The sequence below is a fragment of the Pongo pygmaeus genome, chromosome 6 (genome assembly GCF_028885625.2).
Source record: "Pongo pygmaeus isolate AG05252 chromosome 6, NHGRI_mPonPyg2-v2.0_pri, whole genome shotgun sequence".
In the NCBI taxonomy this organism is placed as follows: domain Eukaryota; kingdom Metazoa; phylum Chordata; class Mammalia; order Primates; family Hominidae; genus Pongo; species Pongo pygmaeus.
In genome coordinates this window covers 6,318,407-6,342,113 of record NC_072379.2, presented here as the reverse complement: position 1 = coordinate 6,342,113, position 23,707 = coordinate 6,318,407, and the positions used below count along the sequence as shown (strand labels likewise).

Below are 23,707 nucleotides of genomic sequence, written 5' to 3'. Positions count from 1 at the left end.
CAGCACCAAGCGGCTTGGGATGCATTATCTAACTGTCCCGTTGTTCTTCCTCTTGAGTCTGCATTTAGATTTTAAGGAACTAGCTACAGGAATCAGTAACTGATTGGCGTGGGGGTTCAGGAAATAAACACAGGCTGGAGTGCAGCAGAGAAAAGAAAACGTCAGGCACAACTAGAAAGGAGAAGCAGCTAGTTTGAGATCTGCAGACGTCTGCTGATAATCAGAAATTAAATAGCTGCAAGACCAATGTTTATTTCCTGACATCTATGATTGAGCCAACTCAAACTGTTACAGTAAGATACATGTGTAAATTTCAACCATTTTAAAATAATGCACATCACCTAAGGAAGAGGCACAGCAAAGCCAAAAGATAAAGTGAACATAGTTCTGTGTGCTTCCAACAAAAAAGGTGAAAATGAATTCTGATAAGAATAAATTACAACCAGAGATCTCCAATGAAGACATGGCTGGCGCTCTGTTGTACTTACTTATTGCTGCCATTCAAGCATGCTTTTTGCATAGCATCAACAGTGTACTGAAGGAATTCATGGGCATCTTCTTGGTTTCCAAAACGGAAGTGCCTAGCTATACCTGTAAAATTTCAGTAAAGACAAGGCTTTATCATTACACATAATATGCCTAAGTTGTACCCCCCAAAATATATCTTACAATAATATGTTGGTTGGAAAACTCCCAAATACTTATTTTACGAGGAAATAGCACTAACATAAGCCACTAATATAAGCTATAAGCAGGATCAGGCCCTTTAGACCAGAATCCCCAATCGTTTCGGCACCAGGGACTGGTTTCATGGAAGACCATTTTTCCACAGACCAGAAGAGGGGGTTGGGATGAAATTGTTCCAGCTCAGATCATCAGGCATGAGATTCTCCTAAGGAGCATGGAACCTGGACCCCATGCATGCATAGTTCACAATAGGGTTGGCGCTATGAGAATCGAATGCTGCCGTTCATCTGACAGGAGGCAGAGCTCAGGTGGGAATGCTCACCTGATGCTCACCTCCTGCTGTGCAGCCCAGTTCCTAACAGGCCACATTGGGTACCAGTCCACGGCCCAGGGGTTAGGGACCCCTGCTTTACACCATTAAAAGTCCACAGCAGCTAGAGTTTCTGAGAGTCTAGAGAGTAGCTACAGAGTGACTCATGTTTCTAGCAATTTAATAAAGTTACACTTGAATAAACTGGCTGTTTTGTCTCAAGTTTGTCCAAAATACTATGTTGGTGATTTTAAATTGGTGCTACATCTTTATAATACAGAATCCATTCAAAATATAAATCTCCCAACCTATCTAATTCTATCCCAATGACCTACAGAAGAAATTATATTTGCAGGTGCACAGAAACATTTCAGTCCTGTTTCTAACTGATTAAACAGCTACAAGACCAAATTATTTTTTAAATTATAATAAAAAATTAACACAAAAGTATAAGCAATATCACACTAAAACATATATACTGAATTTTATGTGTGTATGAATGTATAAAAATGTTCTAGCTTAAATCATATGAAACTGCCAACACTCCACCAGTTTAGACCTACAAACGTGACAACTTCATGATTGAACCATGTGTGTATCAGTGGATACACACACACACACACACACACACACAGAGCAATGACATTTTCTTAAAAGACTAGGTTTAAAAATGTTAGTCAGGCCTGCTATATAAATATGTATAAAAATAAATATATGTGATTGGGCGTGGTGGCTCACGCCTGTAATCCCAGCACTTTGGGAGGCAGAGGTGGGTGGATCATGAGGTCAGGATATCGAGGCCATCCTGGCTAACATGGTGAAACCCCATCTCTACTAAAAATACAAAAATTAGCCAGGCGTAGTGGCAGGCGCCTATAGTCCCAGCTACTCAGGAGACTGACGCAGGAGAAATCGCTGGAATCCGGGAGGTGGAGGTTGCAGTGAGCCAAGATTGCACCACTGCACTCCAGCCTAGGCGACAGAGTGAGACTCCATCTCAAAAATAAATGAATAAAAACAAATAAATACATGTACAAATAGCCAGGCACGGTGGCTCACGTCTGTAATCTCTGCACTTTGGGAGGCCAAGACGGGGGGATCACCTGAGGTCAAGAGTTCAAGACCAGCCTGGCCAACATGGTGAAACCCCATCTCTACTAAAACTACAAAATTAGCCAGGTGTGGTGGTGCACGTCTGTAATCCCAGCTACTTGGGAGGCTGAGGCAGGAGAATCACTTGAACCCGAGAGGCAGAGGTTGTAGTGAGCCAAGATCGCGCCACTGCACTCCAGGCTGGGCGACAGAGCAAGACTCCATCTCAAATGAATGAATGAATGAATGAATGCATGCATGCATGCATGTATAAACAATCCAAATCTGCCTGGCTAAATTTTGCCAGGCTTCAACAATATTTCAAAGGTTTTTGGCTTGTCTGTTGTGGTCTATCAATAATGCCAAGGGCCAATATAAGACCTCTTTAATCTTCAGTGGCTTTCTAGGCAAAAAGATTAGAGTTTGTTACTGTATAATTACACATCCCTACAATTACCCAGTTAGATGCCAGATTAAGAGTTATAGTTTTGTTTGTATGCAATTTTTATTCCAACTCAATTAACATGATGCAAAAGTTTACTGCAAAAACACACAGAAAGTATGTAAGAAAATTTCATGCACTTACCCATTTAAAATTTAGAAATTAAATAGAAAAAAGTAAAATTTATCCACAAATTTGCTAAGCTCTGACTACATATTCTTTTAAGACTGCAATTAAGTTGAGCACAGTGGTGCACATCTGTAATCCCAGCTACTCAACTGGGGCAGGAGGATCACTTGAGCCAGGAGTTCAAGACTAGCCTGGGCAAAATAGTGAGACACAGTCTCACTTGAAAAAAAAAAAAAAAAAAAGAAGAACCGAAAAAAGAGAATTAACCTTATTTATTTCTTATTTATTTTATTTTTACTGCTGCTTGCAGAGCAGGGTTAATCCACAGGCAGTGTGTCCAGAGTAGCCTAATTAACTTTATTTTGACAATTTCTATCACTGTGTATAGTATAATATTCATTCACCAAACTGAAACTAATTAAAAACTGTTTACAAAAACCTGTGAGACAATATCAGAATTAGTATTATTCAGCATAGAAATCAAGTGTCAGAGCAAAGACACTATAAAACTTACCAATTATTTTAACTATTGATTTTTAATAGTTTAAAATTTGTTATATTAAATTGAATAGTCTTTAATATATTGTCATCTTTTGCTTTAAAGTTTCAAAATGTGTTTATATAGCAAATGTTTTACTAAAAATTTGTTATTAAAGACATAGCCACATATGACAAAATGTATTTGTTTTCTAATACATAAGGGGTTCGGTTTTTTCACCAGTTGGACATTAAGAATAACTAGGTAATAGGCCAGGCATGGTGGCTCACGCCTGTAATCCCAGCACTTTGGGAGGCGGAGGCAGGTGGATCACCCGAGGTCAGGAGTTCGAGACCAGCCTGACCAACATGGAGAAACCCCATCTCTACTAAAAGTACAAAATTATTCTGGCATAGTGGTACATGCCTGTGATCTCAGCTACTCGAGAGGCTGAGACAGGAGAATCGTTTGAACCTGGGAGGTGGAGGCTGCAGTGAGCCGAGATAGAGCCACTACATTCCAGCCTAGGCGACAGAGCAAGAATCTGTCTCAAAAAAAAAAAAAAAAAAAGTATAACTAAGTAACAAATACGAATATAAAACTACAATAGTTAATACTTACGCCGCATCTCATTGATGACAAACATTGGTTTAATAACGTCCCCAGGATTACTGAGTGCCTGGGTAATATGTGCTTGCATTGTACACATCATACAAAAGCCTTCTGCATGACCTGAAAGATAGATGATAATCCTCCAAATTAGCAAAATACAACTATATACGCACATTAAGGCTAATTACAAATCAGGGGCACACACCTGAAATGAAATAATAGCTGCTATATGCATGCCTTGAGCTATCTACTTTTATGCATTTTCATTTACTTTTTTTTTTGAGATGGAGTCTCACTCCCCAGGCTGGAGTGCAGTGGTGTGACCTTGGCTCACTGCAACCTTGGCCTCCCCGGGTCCAAGCGATTTGCCTGCCTCAGCCTCCCAAGCAGCTGGGACTACTACATGTGCCGCCACGCCCGGCTAATTTTTTTTTGTATTTTTAGTAGAGATGGGGTTTCACCATGTTAGCCAGGCTGGCCTCGAAATCCTGACCTCAGGCAATCCACCCACCTCGGCCTCCCAAAGTGCTGGGATTATAGGTGTGAGCCACCGCCCCGGCCTCATTTACTTTTCTAACAAACCTAAGTGGTAAGTACATATTAGCTCTCTTTCACAAGAAAGGAAAAAGGCTCAGAGAGTTTAAAAGTTTGCCCAATGTCAAAGAGTTATTATGTGACAGACACATAATTGGATTCAAATCATACTCTTTCAAATTTGAAAGCCAGTGCTCCTAGCTACTCTCTATACTGGAAAAGCAAGGTTTTTCCCCTCATACCACCATTTATCTCAAATACTAAAAGAAAGTCTCCCACAGCAGGGATGAGACATCACTGTGGAAGCCAGGCGCCATGGCTCATGCCTATCATCTCAGCACTCTGGGAAGCTGAGGTGGGTGCATCTCTGGGGGCCAAGAGTTTGCAATTAGCCTGGGCAACATGGTCAAACCCTGTCTCTACAAAAAAGAAAAAGAAAATTAGCCCAGTGTGGTGGCACAAGCCTGTAATTTCAGCTACCCAGGAGGCTGAGGCAGGAGGATCACCTAATCCCAGGCAGGCTGAGGCTGCAGTAAGCTGTGATCACACCACTGCACCACAGCCTGGGCGACAGAGCGAGACCCTGTCTCAAAAAAAACAAAGAAAAGAAAAAGGAAAATAATCTCTGTGTAAATACTCTGGCATTGCTGGCCACAGATGGTGGTCTCTATGGCATATCTTTTTTTACAACTTTCTAAAAATGTAAAAATCATTCTTAGCGCATGCTAAGTGATGCTACAGCATCTAGTGGGTAGAAGCCAGGGATGTTGCTATACAGCCTCAAATGCACAGGACAGCCCCTCACAACAAAGAATCACCCAAAGTGTCGACAGCACCGAGGCTGAGGAACTGCCTGACTAAAGGCTGCCCAGACACACCTAATAACACTTAAAACAAAAGGATCAAACTATTCCCAATTAACTCCGTCCTGCAATAAAGCTCAAAAATATTTTTTAAAGAAATACAAAAACCTGGCCAGGCACGGTGGCTCACGCCTGTAATCCCCAGCACTTTGGGAGGCCGAGGCGGGTGGATCACGAGGTCAGGAGATCGAGACCATCCTGGCTAACACGGTGAAACCCCGTCTCTACTATAAATACAAAAAATTAGCCGGGCTTGGTGGCGGGCGCCTGTACTCCCAGCTACTCAGAAGGCTGAGGCGGGAGAATGGCATGAACCCGGGAGGCGGAGTTTGCAGTGAGCCGAGATCGCGCCACTGCACTCCAGCCTGGGCGACACAGTGAGACTCCATCTCAAAAAAGAAAGAAAGAAAGAAAGAAATACAAAAATCCCAGCACCCAACAACATAAAATTCATTCTGTCTGGCATCCAACCAAACAGTACAAGGCAGGCAAAGATGCAGGAATAACCAGTAATAAGGAGAAAATAAATAGAAAAAGACCCAGAAATAACACAGAAAATATAATCAGAATACAATAACTTTAAAAAGGATATTACAAATATATTTCTATGTGCAAGAAAATGAAAAATGGAAGAATACATTAAGAAGAAACATGGTGGCCGAGCGTGGTGGCTCACGCCTGTAATCCCAGCACTTTGGGAAGCTAAGGCTGGCAGATCACGAGGTCAGGAGATCCAGACGATCCTGGCTAACACGGTGAAACCCCGTCTCTACTAAAAATACAAAAAAATTAGCTGGGCGTGGTGGCGGGCGCCTGTAGTCCCAGCTACTCGGGAGGCTGAGGCAAGAGAATGGTGTGAACCCGGGAAGCAGAGCTTGCAGTGAGCTGAGATCGCACCACTGCACTCCAGCCTGGGCGACACAGTGAGACTCTGTCTCAAAAAAAAAAAAAAAAAAAAAAGAAGAAACATGGAAATAGATGTAAATCTGCTTATACACATGAAGAGTAGAATCTCTGGGATGAAAAATGCACCAGGTGCGGTGGCTCACGCCTGTCATCCCAGCACTTCGGAAGGCCAAGGCAGGCGGACTGCTTGAGCCCAGGAGTTTGACACCAGCCTGGGCAACACAGAAAAACCCCATCTCTACTAAAAATACAAAAATTAGCCAGGTGTGGTGGCACGTGCTTGTAGTCTCAGCTACTCCAGAGGCTGACGTGGGATGGGAGGACCACCTGAGCCCAGCAGTTGGAGGCTGCAGTAAGCTATGATAGCACCACTGCACTCCAGCCTGGGTGACAGAATAAGATCCTGTCTCAAAAAAACAAAAACAAACAACAATAACAAAAACACTAGATGTAATTAATAACAGATTAGACACCACAGAAGAAAAGATTAGTGAACTTGAAGATATTCATTATGGGTAGAAAATATCCATAATAAAACATAGAGAAAATCTCAAAATAACAACACCACCACAGCATACCAGTAAGCTATGGGACAATTTTAAGTTGTCCCTGATATACATCATTAGAGTCTGAAGGTAAAAGGACAGCATAAATATTTCAAGAAATAACAATTATCTACAAAGGAAAAGCACAAAGAAGGTTTTTGGGAAGAGGCATGGTTTCATATTCTGACTGAGCTGTCAGTTCACATGAGTCTATATTAATGTTCAAAAGAACTTACACAAAAAAAGTTAAGTTTTCAAAAGTCACTGAAAGTTGTCCAAATTTGACAGAAATAATACATGTACAGATCTAAAAACCTGAACAAATTCCAGTAGTGGAAAACATGAAGAAAACTACACAAAGGACCACTGCTTACAACCAGTGATAAAAATCTTAAAAGCACTGGAGATAAAAACAGTGCTGGGCCGGGTGCGGTGGCTCACGCCTGTAATCCCAGCACTTTGGGAGGCCAAGGCAGGCGGATCACAAAGTAGGAGATCGAGACCATCCTGGCTAACACGGTGAAACCCCGTCTCTACTAAAAATACAAAAAAATTAGCCGGGCGTGGTGGCACGCACCTGTGGTCCTAGCTACTCAGGAGGCTGAGGCAGGAGAATGGCGTGAACCCGGGAGGCGGAGGTTGCAGTGAGCCGAGATCGCGACGCTGCACTCCAGCCTGGGCAACAGAGAGAAACACCGTCTCAAAAAAACAAAAAACAAAAAAAAAAAACATTACATAGGCTGGCTTGGTGGCTTATGCCTGTAATCCCAGCACTCTGCGAGGCTGAGGCAGGGTGGATCACTTGAGGTCAGGAGTTCGAGACCAGCCTGGCTAACATGGTGAAACCCCGTCTCTACTAAAAATACAAAAAATTACCTGGGCATGGTGGTGTGCGCCTGTAACCCCAGCTACTCGGGAAGCTGAGACAGGAGAATCACTTGAACCCGGGAAGCAGAGGTTGCAGTGAGCTGAGATCGCAACACTGCACTCCAGCCTGGGCCACGGAGTGAAACTCGGTCTCAAAAAAACACAAGAAACGAAACAAAAACAAAAGCAAAAAATCATTATGTATATAGGAACAAAGGTAAAACCGACAACAGACTTCTTATCAGGCACAGCACAGGCCACAAGACAGTGGAATAATATCTTTCAAGTATTAAAAAGAACGGGCCAGGTGTGGTGGCTGCCCTGTAATCTCAGCACTTTGGGAAGCCAAGGCGGGTGGATCACTTGAGCCTAGGAGTTTGAGACCAGCCTGGGCAAAATGGCCAAAATCCTGTCTCTACAAAAAATTAGCCAGGCATGGTGGTGAACGCCTGTAGTCCCAGCTATTCGGGAAGTTAAGGTGGGAGGATTACTTGAGCCCAAGAAGTTGAGGCTGCAATGAGCTATAATCACACCACTGCACTCTAGCCTGGGTGAGAGTGACAGCCTGTCTCAAAAAAGACAAATAATGTTAACACAGAATTCTACACCCCATGAGAACATCATTCAAAAACAAACATGAGACTTGCACTTCTGGGAGACGGAGTAGAGGTAGTTTTCTATTCCTCCTGCCAAGTACAACAAATCCTGACCATTGTGTATAAAACGAACCTTAAAAGGCTGTAAAAGGTAGAGAGAGAAAGAGACATGCTAGGGACCTCAGGACCCAAGGAAGACAGGGTGATGAGTTTCCTGGGGTTTCTTTGTGCTTCTTCTAGTCCAGACTTAGAGCTAAGAAGTCAGCAACCTGGAAGCCCCAACAACTGCAGACAACCAAGCCCAGCAAAATCCCGCTCCCGCTCTCTCCAGCCAAAGGATGAGGAAGGGGCAGCCTTGTGCGACAGAAACCTTTAGAAATCATCGCTCTACTTCAGCTTCTGTGTGTATTCTTTTCTGTATATTACGATGTTTGTTTTGGTTTGGTTTGTTTTTGTTTTGAGACAGGATCTCTCTCTGTCACCCTGGCTGGAGTGCAGTGGCGGGATCACAGCTCACTGCAGCCTCTACCTCCCAAGGCTCAGGTGATCCCCCAACCCGTCTCTCGAGTAGCTGGGATTACAGGCATGCACCACCATACCCGGCTAATGTTTGTATTTCAGTAGAGACAGGGTTTCACCATGTTGGCCAGGCTGGTCTCGGACTCCTGGGCTCAAGTGATCCACCCTCCTCTGCCTCCCAAACTGCTGGAATTGTAAGAATTACTATGATGTTTTGACACTCTAAAGATCTTTCTGGCTGGGGAGAGGCTGCCCCTCAGGCTAGCCAATTCTTAGAGGTAGCAAATGGCTCAGCGTTTGTGCAAGCCTTTGTTATACAGACTAACCAACCCAGAGCCCTTCCTTCTCCATCCACCTGCCTGTGCACCCCAGGAGCCAACACTCCTGCGCCCTAATCATCTCAGGGCCAGGTGCCAGGCAACTCTGGACCACACCTGTGGCTCAGAGCCCACCGAAATTATTCAAACCAGCCAATCCCAAATTCTTCCCCCTGCCCTACCCTGCTTTTCCCACGGAAACCTCAACGAAGGCTCTGGCTAATAATGCCTTCCCCTTGCTCCTGTCTTCTGCTTCCTGACCCCTCGGGGGTCCTTACCACATGGCCCTGCATGGTGTGACCTGTGAGCATAAAATCTTTGTCTTCCTGAGCCTCTCCTGTGTCTCCTCTTGTGGCTGCACCTGAGCAACCATCTCATAAAAGAATACAAAAGACATTAAAACACCACAGAAGAACTATGGCCTCACCTCTACCCACACCAGAAAAGGCAAGTAAACAGCCCTGACTTACACTCAACAGGCTGTATGTAGCAAGGCATCCTAACCCATACTGGGTTAACGGTGGAGAAGGCAGACTAGGAGCTGGGACTTGCAGCCACACTGGATGAACAAACCCTGTCCCACCCCACGTTGTGACAATCACGTGGGGAGCCCAGATTTCCACCCACCCAGTAGTAAAAAGCCACCTCTAAACTCTCCCCCCACTATGGCCTCCCCAGCCCCTGGTGAGGGTCACAGGCAGGACTGTCACCATCACTCAGTGGTAACAAAACCACTCCCACTGCAGTGTCCGTGGAGACCATGTGGGGAGCAGGAACTTCCACTTCCACCCAGCAGGGACAACGACCCCCAATTCCCACCTGGGGTGCCAACGGAGGCTGAGTGGGGAATGTGGGCTTCTACTCCATCTGACATCACTTCCTCTGCCAGAGCAGTGTCAGAGCAAGTTGGCTAAAACAAAGGTTAGATAAGACTCAGTGTCTTATAATACCAAAATATCCATGGCCAGGCGCGGTGGCTCATGCCTACAATTCTAGCACTTTGGGAGCCTGAGGCAAGAGGATTGCTTGAGCCCAGGAGGTGGGAGCTGCAGTGAGCCATGATTACACCACTGCACTCCAGCCTGGACAACAGAGTAAGACCCTGACTCAAAAAACAAAATTGTTTTAAAATCCAGCTTTCAACTGAAAATCACTCATCATACTGAGAACTAAGAATCTCTCAAACAAAAATTGTAACATTGTCTGATATGGTTCTAAATGTATATAAAAGAAACTTTTTTTTTTTTTTTGAGACAGAGTCTCACTCTGTCACCCAGGCTGGAGTACAATGGCATGATCTTGGCTCACCGCAACCTCCGCCTCCTGGGTTCAAGTGATTCTCTTGCCTCAGCCTCCCAAGTAGCTAGGATTACAGGTGTGCACCACCACACCTGGCTAATTTTTGTATTTTTAGTAGAGACAGGGTTTCACCATGTTGGCCAGGCTGGTCTTGAATCCCTGACCTCAGGTAATCCGCCCGCCTCGGCCTCCCAAAGTGCTAGGATTACAGGCATGAGCCACCGCACCTGGCCTTTTTTTTTTTTTTTTTTTTTTTTGAGGCAGAGCCTCACTTTGTCACCCAGCCTGGAGTGCAGTGGCACGATCTTGGCTCATCACAACTTCCACCTCCTAGATGCAAACAATTCTCCTTCCTCAGCCTCTCGAATAGCTGGGATTACAGGCGCCCGCCACCATGCCTGGCTAATTTTTTGTATTTTTAGTAGAGATGGGGTTTTGCCATGTTGGCCAGGCTGGTCTCAAACTCCTGACCTCAGGTGATCCACCCGCCTCGGCTTCCCAAAATGCTGGGATTACAGGCATGAGCCACCACGCCCGGCCTAGAAGAAACATTTTAAAACAATTATAACTAGTGGAGAGTAAAGGACATGGGCAAGTAATGTTTCTATACATCCCTCAAACTAGTAAAATGTTAATACCAGTAAACCGTGGTAAAAGTTATGTGTGTGTAAATGTGGTCCCTAAAAGTGACCACTAAAAAGGCTCCAGGCACAGTGGTGCACGCCTGTAATCCCAGCATTGTGTGAGCCTGAGGTGGGCGGATGGCTTGAGCCCAGGAGTTTGAGACCAGCCTGGGCAACATGGTGAAACCCTGTCTCTACAAAAATTAGCCAGGCATGGTCGCGCACCGCTGTACTCCAAGCCACTTGGGGGGCTGAGGCAGGAGGATCATTTGAGGTTGGGAGACTGAGGCTGCAGCGAGCTGAGATCATGCAACCGCACTCCAGCCTAGGTGACAGAGTGAGACCCTGTCCACGACCCACCCCCCAAAAAAGAAAGAAAGACTCAAGTAAAGCAAAATGATGTAATTTTGAAAAACACTTTCAAGTACTCAAGTAACCCACAGAGAAGCAAGAATAAGAAAACACAGATATAAAAAAAAGAACAGAACAAAAAACAAAATATTAAGTGGCAGAATAAGCCTTAAGTCTTAAAATATCAATAATCACCTTAAAAGTAAATGTTCTAAATAAATGAGGGTGAAGGACACCCAGCCTAGAGCAGCAGATAGTTAAAAGACACAGACTGACAAAATAGATTGAACAACACAACCCAACTATATGCTGTTTACAAAAAAACTCACTTCAAATGTAATGATACAGGCAGGCTGAAAGTAAAAGGATAAAAAAGATACGTCATGCAAGCATTAATCAAAACAAAGCAGGGAAAAAATTTTATCTGGGCATGGTGGTGCATGCCTGTGGTCCCAACTGCTCCAAAGGCTGAGATGGAGGATTCCTAGAGCCCAGGAGTTGGAGGCTGCAGTAAGCCATGATCGCACCACTGCACTCCAGCCCAGGTGACAGAGTGAGACCTCATCTCAAGGAGAGAAAAAAAAAAAAAAAAAAAAAAAAAAGCAGGGCCAGGCACAGTGGCTCACACCTGTAATTCCAACACTTTCAGAGGCCAAGGCAGGAGGATCACTTGAGGCTAGGAGTTCGAGACCAGCCTGGGTAACACAGCGAGACCAAATCTCTACAAAAGTAAAAAATAAAAAAATTAGCTGGTCATGGTGGGACACGTCTGTAGTCCGAAGCTAGCAGGAAGGCTGAGGCAGGAGGATAGCTTGAGACCAAAATTTTGAGGATGCAGGATTTTGAGGATTTTGAGGATGCAGTGAGCTATGATCACACCAATGCACAAAGCCTGGGTCACAGAACAAGATTCTGTCTCAAAAATAAAGAAACCAACAACAACAAAAAAAGCAGGAATGGTTACATTAATAAAGAATGAAGTAGACTTCAGGAACATAGTAAAGATGTTAATCCCCCCAAATTAAGACACAAGTTTAGTGTACTTCCTATCAAAATCCCAGCAAAATATTTTATATAGATTATTTTATAATTTGTAATGAAAAGCAATGCAACTAGAATAGCTGAAACTATTTTGAAGAATAAAGTGGAAGGAATCATTCTAACCGATGACAAGACTTACTACATAACTACAGTAAGGACTTGTGTAGAGTGGTGGACACATACATCATCACAACAGAACAGAAACCTGGAGACAGACACACAAATATGCCCAAATGATTTTTTTTTAATTACAAAGATACAAAAGCAATTCAACAAAGGAAAGACAGCTTCTTCAAGAAAACGACGCTGGAGCAAATGACATCCAGACAAAAAAAACTCAGCTTAAACCTCAGTTTCTAAAAAAATTAACTCAAAATGGATCACAGACTTAAATGTAACACATTAAACAATAAAACTTACAGGAAAAAAATAACATAGGAAAAAATCTGCAGGATCAAGAGCTAGGCAAAGAGATCCTAAACTTGACACTAAAAGCACAATCCAATAAAGGCTGACCAACTGAACTTCACCAAAATTAAAAACCTCTGTCTGTAAAACATCCAGTAAGTGGATGAAGACATGCTACAGATGGGGAGAAAATATTTGGAAACCACATATACTCAAAACTTGACAGTACAACAACAAAGAACATGACAGAAAATGAGGGAAAGATATAGACACATGTTTCACCAAAGAACACAAACAGATGGCAAATAAACACATGAAAAAATGTTTAATACCTTTAAGCATTAGGGAAATGCAAATGAAAGCCACACTGAGTTATCACTACACACCTATCAGTACAGGTAAAATGAACACTAGTGACAACAGCAAATGTTGGCAAAGATGCAAGGAAGCTGGAACTCTCATATATTGCTTTGGCAGTTTCTTATAAAATCAAACATGCAACTACCATATAACCCAGCATTTGCAGTCCTGGGCATTTATCCCAGAGAAACGAAGACATGCTGACAAAAAGAGCTATATACACTCATGTTTATAGCAGCTCCACTCACCATATCCCAAAACTAGTAACAACCCGGATGTTTACCGCAGCTCCACTCACAATCCCCCAAAACCACAAACAACCCGGATGTGTTTACCGCAGCTCCACTCACGATATCCCAAAACTAGAAACAACCTGGATGTGTTTACTGCAGCTCCACTCACGATATCCCAAAACTAGAAACAACCGGATGCCCTTTAATGGAAAAGTAGTTAAAGAAACTGTGGCGTTATCAGGCCGGCACAGTGGCTCATGCCTGTAATCCCAGCACTTTGGGAGGCTGAGGCGGGCAGATCACGAGGTCAGGAGATAGAGACCATCCTGGCTAACACGGTGAAACCCGTCTCTACTGAAAATACAAAAAAAATTAGCCAGACGTGGTGGCGGGTGCCTGTAGTCCCAGCTACTCGGGAGGCTGAGGCAGGAGAATGGCATGAAGCCAGGAGGCGGAGCCTGCAGTGAGCTGAGATCATGCCACTGCACTCCAGCCTGGACAACAGAGCAAGACTCCCTCTCAAAAAAAAAAAAAAAAAAAGAAACTGTGGCGTATCCACACCATGAAATACTACCTACCAATGAAAGATTATTAATACATGCAACAACCTGCATCAATCTTGAGAGAATTATGCTAGGTGAAAAAGCCGATTCCAAAAGGTTACATACTATATAATTCACGTAACACTGTTGAAATGCCAAAATCATAGAAATGGAGAATCAGTGGTAACCAGAGGTTAAGGGGAAGGCAGGGACACAAGTGGGCTTGGGAAAGGGAAACATGATGGGTTCTGTAGGTGATGGAAATGCTCTGTATCTTGACTATATCAATGTCACTACTGTGCTTGTGATATTCCATTACAGTGTTATCACTGGGGAAGGTTCAGAAAGGGTACATGGGATTTCTCTGTATTACTTCTTACAACTGCATGTGAATCTAGTTACCCCAAATAAAAAGCTGAGTTTTTTAAAAAAGCAAAATAAAGACATTTCAAACCAAAAAAAAAAAAAAAAACTAAAATCAACAACAAAGCAAAATAAACAACCCCTGAGCATCAAAAAACAAAACAAAACAAAACAAAAGTAAGGAAAAATATCAAATGGAAATCTGGACACATAAAAAGGAATGAAAAGCAGTGGAAACAGTAAACAAGTAGGTAAATAGAAATGATTTCTTAAAAGCTTTAAACTACCTAAAACAAAACTTTAAAAAAGAATTTAAAGGAAAAAATAATACAACAATGCATGACAACAATAGCACAAAGATGGGAAAGGAAAGATGGAGTATATTATCAAAATATTCTTATACTACATGAGAAGCAGAATATTGTTGTGTTTTGTTTTGTGACAGAGTTTCGCTCTTGTTGTCTAGGCTGGAGTGCAGTGGTGTGTTCTTGGCTCACTGCAACCTCCGCTTCCCAGGTTCAAGCGATTCTCCCACCTCAGTCTCCCAAGTAGCTGAGATTACAGGCGTCTGCCACCATGTCAGGCTAATTTTTTGTATTTTTAGTAGAGACGAAGTTTCACCATATTGGCCAGGCTGGTCTCAAACTCCCATCCTCAGGTGATCCTCCAGCCTCAGCCTCTCAAAGTGCTGGGATTACAGCCATGAGCCACTGCGTCCTGCCTGTTTTTTTTTTTTTTTTTTGAGATGGAGTCTCGCTCTGTTGCCCAGGCTGGAGTGCAGTGGTGCAATCTCGGCTCACTGAAAGCTCTGACTCCCGGGCTCAAGCGATTCTCCTGCCTCAGCCTCCTGAATAACTGGGATTACAGGCATGAGCCACCACACCCGGCTAATTTTTGTATTTTCAGTAGAGACGGGGTTTTGCTATGTTGGCCAGGCTGGTCTCCAATTCCTGATCCGCCCGCCTCGGCCTCCCAAAGTGCTGAGACTACAGGCATGAGCCACGGGCACCCAGCCTGAGAAGTGGAATGTTATTTGAAGGTAAACTGATACGTTAAAAGATATAACCTAAAGTAACCACCATGAAAAAAATATATCAAAAATATGCCAATGAAGCAGATTAAATAAAATCATATATCAATCCAAGAGAAGGCAGAAAAAAGATTTTAAGACAATCAAGAATAAATGGGACAAATAGGAAAAAAAAATAGCAAGATGGTAGATTTAAACCCAATCATACCAATAATCTCATTAAATGTAAAAGATATAATGCCTCAAAATAAAAGGCAGAGGCTACTATTGGATAAAAAGCAAGATCAAATTAATAAGCTATTTATAAGAAATCCACTTTAAAGCTGGGCACGGGGGCTCACTCCTGTAATCCCAGCACTTTTGGGAGGCCGAGGCGGGCAGATCACGAGGTCAGGAGTTCGAGACCAGCCCGGCCAATATGGTGAAACCCCATCTCTACTAAAAATACAAAAATTAGCCGGGTGTGGTGGTGCACCCGTACGTAGTCCCAGCTACTTGGGAGGCTGAGGCAGAAGAATCACTTGAACCCGGGAAGTGAAGGTTGCAGTGGGCCGAGATCGCGCCACTGCACTCCAGCCTGGGTGACAGAGCGAGAATCCATCTCAAGAAAAAAAAGGGAATCTATTTTAAATATATAGACAAAAATAGGTTAAAGATAAAAAGATGGAAAAAATATATCACGCTAACATGAATCATAAGCAAACTGGAGTGGGCTGGGCATGGTAGCTCACGCCTGTAATCCCAGCACTTAGGGAGACTGAGGCAGGCAGATCACCTGAGGTCAAGATTTCAAGACCAGCCTGGTAAACATGGTGAAACCCCATCTCTACTAAAAATACAAAAGTTAGCTGGGCACGGTGGCGCATGTCTGTAATCCCAGCTACTTGGGAGACTGAGGCAGGAGGCAGAGTTGAACCCAGGAGGCAGAGTTTGCAGTGAGCCAAGATCATGCCACTGCACTCCAGCATAGGTGACAAAGTGAGACTCCACCTCAAAAAAAAGAGAAATGAAATGAAAAAGAAAACTGGAGTGGCCTTTTTTTTTTTTTTTTTTTTTCTGAGACAGGGTCTCATTTTGTTGCCCGGGTTGGAGTACAGTGGCATAATCATAGCTCTCTACAACCTTCAACTCCCTGGCTCAAGTGATCCTCCCACCTCAGCCTCCTGAGTAGCTAAGACTACAGAAGCACACCACTGTGCCTAGCTAATTTTTTAATATTTTTTTTTTATTTTTTATTTTTTTGAGACGGAGTCTCGCTGTCGCCCAGGCTGGAGTGCAGTGGCGTGATCTCGGCTCACTGCAGGCTCTGCCCCGCCGGGTTCATGCCATTCTCTTGCCTCAGCCTCCTGAGTAGCTGGGACTACAGGCGCCCGCCACCTCCCCCGGCTAATTTTTTGTATTTTCAGTAGAGACGGGGTTTCACCATGTTAGCCAGGATGGTCTCGATCTCCTGACCTCGTGATCCGCCTGCCTCGGCCTCCCAAAGTGGTGGGATTACAGGCGTGAGCCACCGCACTCAGCCCAATTTTTTAGTATTTTATATTATACAGAGAGGGTCTCACTATGTAGCTCAGGCTGGTCTAGAACTCCTAGCTTAACCCATTCTCCTGCTTCAGCCTCCCAAAGTGCTGGGATTACAGGCATGAGCCATCATGCTCAGCTTGGGGTGGCTAAATTTATCTCAGATGAAGTAGATTTCAGAGCAAAGAATATTATTTGGGATGAAGAGGGTCATTTCATAAATGGTAACCAAGTGAGTTCATTAAGAGGGCATAACAGGCCAGGTGCAGTGGCTCAGACCTATAATCCCAGCACTTTGGGAGGCCGAGGCGGGTGGATCACCTGCGGTCAGGAGTTTGAGACCAGCCTAGCCAACACGGGGGAAACCTCATCACTACTAAAAAATACAAAAATCAGTCAGGTGTGGCGGCGCTTGCCTGTAATTCCAGCTGCTCAGGAGGCTGAGGTACGAGAATCACTTGAACTTGAAAGGTGGAGGCTGCAGTGAACCAAGATCATGCCACTGCACTCTAGCCTGGGCGCCAGGAGTTCAAGACAAGTGTCTTGAAGCCAGGAGTTTGAGACAAGCCTGAGCAACTTAGCGAGACCCTATCTCTATTTAAAAAAAAAAATTAGGCCGTGCACGGTGACTCACGCCTGTAATCTCAGCACTTTGGGAGGCTAAGGCGGGTGGATCACGAGGTCAGGAGATAGAGACCATCCTGGCCAACATGGTGAAACCCCATCTCTACTAAAAATATAAAAATTAGCTGGGTGTGGTGGCATGTGCCTGTAATCCCAGCTACTCAGAAGGCTGAGGAAGGAGAATTGATTGAACCCATTAGGCGGAGGTTGCATTTGAGCCAAGATCACACTACTGCACTCCAGCGTGGTAACAGAGCAAGACTCTGTCTCCAAAAAAAAAAAAAAAGGCATGGTGGTGCATGTTTAGTCTCAGCTACTTGGGAAGCTGAGGTGGGAAGATCACTTGAACCCAGAAGGTTGAGGGTGCAGTGAGCTATGATGGCACCACTGCACTCCAGCTTAGGCAACAGAGAGAGTGAGACCCTGTCTTTAAAAAAAAAAAAAAAAAAAAAATGACACATGACATATCAACATGTTTGGGACACAACTAAAGTACCACTCAGGGAAATTTATAGCATTTAACACTTACATTGGAAAAGAAGAAAGATCTCAAATCAAATGACCTAAGACTCCACCTTAAGACACTGGAACAGAGCACATTGAATCCAAAGTAAGCAGAAGAAAGGGAATAATGACAATAACAACCAACATCAATAAAACAGAAAACTGTAATAAAACAGAAAACCGTAACAATGAAACCAAGAGCTCATTCTTTGAGAAGATTAGTAAGATTAAAAAACTTCTGGTGAGATTGATCAAACAAAAAAGGAGACAGAAAGCTGGGTATGGTTGTATAATCCTAGCACTTTTGGAGGCCAAGCGGGGAGGATCATTTGAAGCCAGGAGTTCAAGACTAGCCTGAGCAACATAGTGAGACCTCGTCTCTACAAAAATAATTTAAAAATTAGCTGTGTGTGGTGATGCACACCTCTAGCTACTCAGGAAGCTGAGGTGGGAGCACTGCTTGAGCCCAGGAGGTGGAGGCTGCAGTGAGGTATGATCTTGCCACTGTACTTCAGCCTGGGCAAAAGAGCAAGATCCTGTCTTCCAAAAACAAAACAAAGAAAAGAAGAATGTAGTTTAAAACCTGCCCATGAGAAACTGCAAGGTTCAGATGGCTTCACTGCTGAAATCTACCAAACATTTAAAGAAGAAATAACATCAATTCTGTACAAACTCTTCCAGGAAATAGAAGTGAAGAAAATATATCCCAACACATGCCATGATGCCAACATTACCCTAATGCCAAAATAAGAAAAAAAAAAAAAAGGCATTATAAGAAACTATAGGCTAATAATATTCATGAAGACAAAATTGTTTTACAATTTTAGCAAATCAAAGCCAATAATACATAGAATAATGCATCATGACCAAGTGTGAGTCATCTCAGGAATGCAAGGTTGGTTTAACATTCAAGCATCAAACAACTCAACCTGGTAAAAGTCATCTATGAAAAACCTACAACACCATACTTAATGGTGAAAGACTGAATGCTTTTCCTCTAAGGCTGAGAAAGAGACATGGATTTTTACTCTTATCACCTCTATTTAACAATGTAATGGAGGTCTCTTTACCAGAAAAAAACAGCAAGAAAAATAAAGAACCTACACAGACTGGAAATGGAGAAGTAAAATTATCTTTATTCACGTATCACATGGTTGGATCTATAAAATCTTAAGGGATCTTAAAAAAAAAAAACCTACTAGAATTAATAAGTGACTTAAGCAAGGTTCCAAGACATAAGATCAAAATCTGAAAAATGCATTTGTATATGCTAGCAATAAACAATCAGTAACTTGAAATTTTAAAAATAAAATACCCTTTGTAATAGTTAATGAAAATATTTATCCCAGCCAGGTGCAGTGGCTCACCCCTGTAATCCCAGCACTTTGGGAGGCCGAGGCAGGTGGATCATTTGAGGCCAGGAGTTCGAGACCAGCTTGGCCAACAGGGTAAAACCCCATCTCTACTAAAAATACAAAAATTAGCCGAGCATGATGGTGGGCACCTGTAATCTCAGCTACTCATGAGGCTGAAGCAGAAGAATTGCTTGAACCCAGAAGGCGGAGGTTGTAGTGAGCCGAGATTGTGCCATTGCACTCCAGCCTGGGCAACGAGAAACTAAAGATGGCCTAGGCCAGGCATAGTAGCTCATGCCTGAAATCCCAACACTTTGAAAGGCTGAGGCAAGAGGCTGGGCATGGTGTCTCATGCCTGTAATCCCAGCACTTTGGGAGGCCGAGTCGGGCAGATCACTTGAGGTCAGGAGTTTGAGACCAGCCTGGCCAACATTGTGAAACCCCATCTCTACTAAAAATACAAAAATTAGCTAGGAGTGATGGTGCATGCCTGTAATCCCAGCTACCTGGGAGGCTGAGGCAGGAGAATCACTTAAACCCAAGAGGTGGAGGTTACAGTGAGTGGAGATAGTGGCACTGCACACTGCACTCCAGCTTGAGTGACAGAGCGAGACTCTGTCTCAAAAAAAAAAAAAAAAAAAAAGGGCCGGGTGCTGTGGCTCACACCTGTAATCCCAACACTCTGAGAGGCTGAGGCGGGCAGATCATGAGGTCAGGAGATCAAGACCATCCTGGCTAACACGGTGAAACCCTGTCTCTATTAAAAATACAAACAAATTAGCCAGCGTGGTGGCGGGCACCTGTAGTCCCAACCGCTCAGGAGGCTGAGGCAGAAGAATGGCATGAACCCAGGAGGCATAAGATGCAGTGAGCCGAGATCGCGCCACTGCACTCCAGCCTGGGCGGCAGAGCGAGACTCCATCTCAAAAAACAAAACCAAAACCAAAAAAAGGCTGAGGCAAGACAACTGCTTGAGCATAGGAGTTCAAGACCAGCCTGGGCAACATGGTGAGACTGTCTCTACAAAAAAATAAAAAATCAGCTAGGTGTTGTAGCACATGCCTGTAGTCCTGGCTATTCACGAGGCTGAGGCAAAGGGATCCCTTGAGCCAAGGAGGTCAAGGCTGCAGTGAGCTGTGACTGTGCACCACTGTACTCTAGCCTGGGCAACAAAGCAAGACTGTCTCAAAAAAAAAACAAAAAACAACAACAACAATAACAAAAAAAAAAGGCCTAAATAAATAGGTATACCTTGCTTGTGAGTCAGAAAATAATACTGTTTAGATGTCAATTCACATCAAATTGATTTAAATATTCAGCACAGTCCCAAACAAAATACCAGGAAGATTATTTGCAGAAATTCACAAAGTGATTCTAAAATTCATTTGAAAATACAAATGGCCAAGCAACCATGAAGAGCCAGAACAACTTTTTTATTTTGGTTGACATAAGATCTGACTCTGTTGCCCAGGCTGCAGTGTACCTGCACAATCATGGCTCACTGCAGTCACCACCTCCCAAGCTGAAGCGAGCCTCTCATCTCAGTCTCCCATGTAGCCAGGACTAGCGCTTGCCACCACACCCAGTGAATTTTTTTTATTTTTTGTAAAGACAAGGTCTCACAATGTTGCCCAGGCTACAGAATAACTCAGAGAAAGAACAAAGGTGGAGGATTTACCTGGTTCCAAAACTTTTTTTTTTGAGACAGCATCTCATTCTATCACTCAGGCTGTAATACAGTGGTGCAATCATAGCTCACAGCAGCCTCAAACTCCCAGGCTCAAGCAATCCTCCTGCCTCAGCCTCCAAAGTAACTAGACTATAGGTATGAGTTCCCAGATGCAGCTAATTTTTTTTTTTTTTTTTTTTAGAGACAGGGTCTTGACATGTTGCCCAGGCTGGTCTCAAACTCCCGGGTTCAAACAGTCCTCCTGCCTCAGCCTCCCAAAACACTGGGATTACAGACATGAGCCACTGCAGTTAGCCACAAAACTTTAAAATATATAGTAATCAAGACATTGTGTTATGGTGTCAAGATAAACAAGTGATCAGTACAACATAATAGAGTCCAGAAATAGATCGTATTTATATGGCTTACTGATTTTTTTTCTTCTGTCTAAAGTGCTTCAATCACCTGATTTTTGATAAAGGTGCAAAGACAATTTAGTGGCAAAAGGATTATGTTTCCAACAAATGGTGCTAGAACAACTGAACATCCATATGCAAAAAAATAAACTTGCTCCATTTTCACATCACAAACAAAAATTAACTCAAAATGGACCACTGACCCAAAAACAAAAGCTAAAACTTTAAGACTTCTAGAAGAAAGCATAGGAAAAATATTTGTGACCTGTAGGTAGGCAAAGTTTTTTTTTCTTTTTACCTTGAGACATGGTCTTACTGTCACCCAGACTGGAATAAAGTGGCACAATCATGGCTCACTGCAGCCTCAACCTCCTGGGCTCATGTGATCCCCCCACCTCAGTCTCCCTCCCAAATAGCGGGGACTACAGGCGCACACCGCCAAGCCCAGCTAATTTTTGTATTTTTTATAGAGACAGGGTTTCACCATGTTGCCCAAACTGGTCTCAAACTACTGAACTCAAGTAAGCCACCCGCCTCAGGCTCCCAAAACATATGAACCACCACACCTGGCCTAATTTTTGATTTTTTTTATATAGAGATGAGTTCTCCCTACGTTGCCCAGGCTAGTCTTGAAACCCTGGGCTCAAGTGATCTACCTGCCTCAGCCTCCCAAAGTGCTGGGATTACAGGCATGAGCCACATACCCAGCCAAGATCTCTTAAAACATCTACAGCACAACGAATAAAAAGAAAAAAAAAATGAAATGAAATTTCCCAAAACAAAAAATGCACTCTTTAAAAGACACTGAAAAGAATCAAAAGACAAATCCCAGCCTACATAATAAAAGACTTATATCGAGAATATATTAAGAACTCTCTAAGCTCAACAATAAGAAAACTACCAGTTTTCAAACAGGCAAAAGATTTCAATAGGCATTTTAGCAAAGGAAATATACAGATGGCAAATAACCACATGAAAAGATGTTCAAAAACAAAAACAAAACAAAAAAGAAAAGAGGTTCAGCATTATTTATTATGAAAGTATAAATTAAAACCACAACAAAATACTACCACATTACACACCTATGGAGATGGCTAAAACTGAAGAAGACTGACCACACCAAGTATAGGGAAGGATGTGGAGCAAATGGAAGCTTCATTCACCAGTGGTGGGACTATAAAACACTGCAATCCCTTCTGGAAAGTTTGGAAGTCTCTTAAAATGTTAAACTACACACCCACCCCAGGACCAAGCCATTTTACTCCTAGATATTTACCTAAGAGAAATGAAAACATGTCCTAACAAAGGCTTGTTTGCTAATGTTCATAGCAGCTTAATTTGTAACAGCACAAAGTGAAAAATGACCCAGATGCCCATCAATAGACAAATGGAGAAACAAATTGTGATCTAGCCATAAAATGGAATCCTACTCAACAATACAATGAAGTGATGCTACATGGCACAAATGGAATAATGTTGAAGGAATTATGCTGAGTGAAGGAAACAGGATAATACGAGAATATATACTGTACAATTCCACATAAGCAACATTCTAGAAAATCTAAACTAATTCATCTACAGTGACGGAAAGCAGATCAGTGGTTGCCAGGCAGGAGGGTGGGGAAAGGATGGAAAGGGTGATTTCAAAGGGGAATTGGGGAACTTTTGAGGGTGATGAACATGTTCATTATCTTAATCTTGATACTAGTTCCATGGGTGTATACAAATGTCAAAATGCATCAAATTATGTATTTTAAATATGTGTAATTTGGTATATATCAATTATACTTCAATAAAGCTGGGAAAAGAAAGAGAGAAAGAGAGGGAGGAAGAAAGGGAGGGAGGAAGCAAGCACAAAAACTACCAGTAGCATAAAAGATAGGCACCTAATTCTGGACACCGGGAGCTTCTGAATTTTGTCTTGGTCCTCTCTCTTGCTGTCCAGGTGCTAGTGCTGGGTTTTCATCCACACCCTACTTTCATTAAGCGCAAAAGTGATAGGAAAGCTGTCTGTGGGGAATGAATTATGGCCTTAGAAAGGGAGAAAATCAGGGCAAACAGAACGTTAATTCTGGCATAACAAACACCTCTAGGTAGGTGGTGAGATTCTAGGTGATTTTTCTTTGGTTTCTTTAAGTTTTTCTGTACTTTCCAAATTCTTTACAAGCATTACTTGACTCTTTGGAGGGGAAAAAAAAAATCAGTTTTAAAAGAACCAATTTAAATTCTCCATTAAGTAAAAAACTATTCAAAAAGAAACCAAGGATTTTTTTTTTTTAATCGTAGTAACTAATAGCACCAGAACATACACTCATGAATCTGAGCCATTAATTTAGATCAAAGAACAGGGAGACTGCATTTATAAAGAATGAAGGATATTTACATCATATGGAGAAGGCCAAAACCTCAAAAACGGATGTTCCAAATTCTGAAGGTTCATAGTCAACCACTGAGTTGGCTTCCATCTAATT

The 23,707-nt window shown here is 42.9% G+C and overlaps 1 protein-coding gene across 6 annotated transcripts in view; it reads right to left on the bottom strand.

The window, feature by feature from the left end:
* The window catches only part of USP42 (ubiquitin specific peptidase 42), an 82,418-nt gene that overhangs the window by 21,978 nt on the left and 36,733 nt on the right, over positions 1-23,707 (bottom strand). For 4 of the 6 annotated variants that reach the window (XM_063668083.1, XM_054496127.2, XM_063668084.1 and 1 more), the window contains 2 exons: positions 3,760-3,870; positions 489-591 (listed from right to left, as the gene is read on the bottom strand). In XM_063668083.1, coding sequence (XP_063524153.1) covers positions 489-591; positions 3,760-3,870 — 214 coding nt within the window. Of the gene's footprint in view, positions 1-488; positions 592-3,759; positions 3,871-17,821; positions 17,877-23,122; positions 23,247-23,707 lie in introns of all 6 variants that reach the window. The other 2 variants (XM_054496130.2, XM_063668085.1) reach the window with 2 other exon arrangements.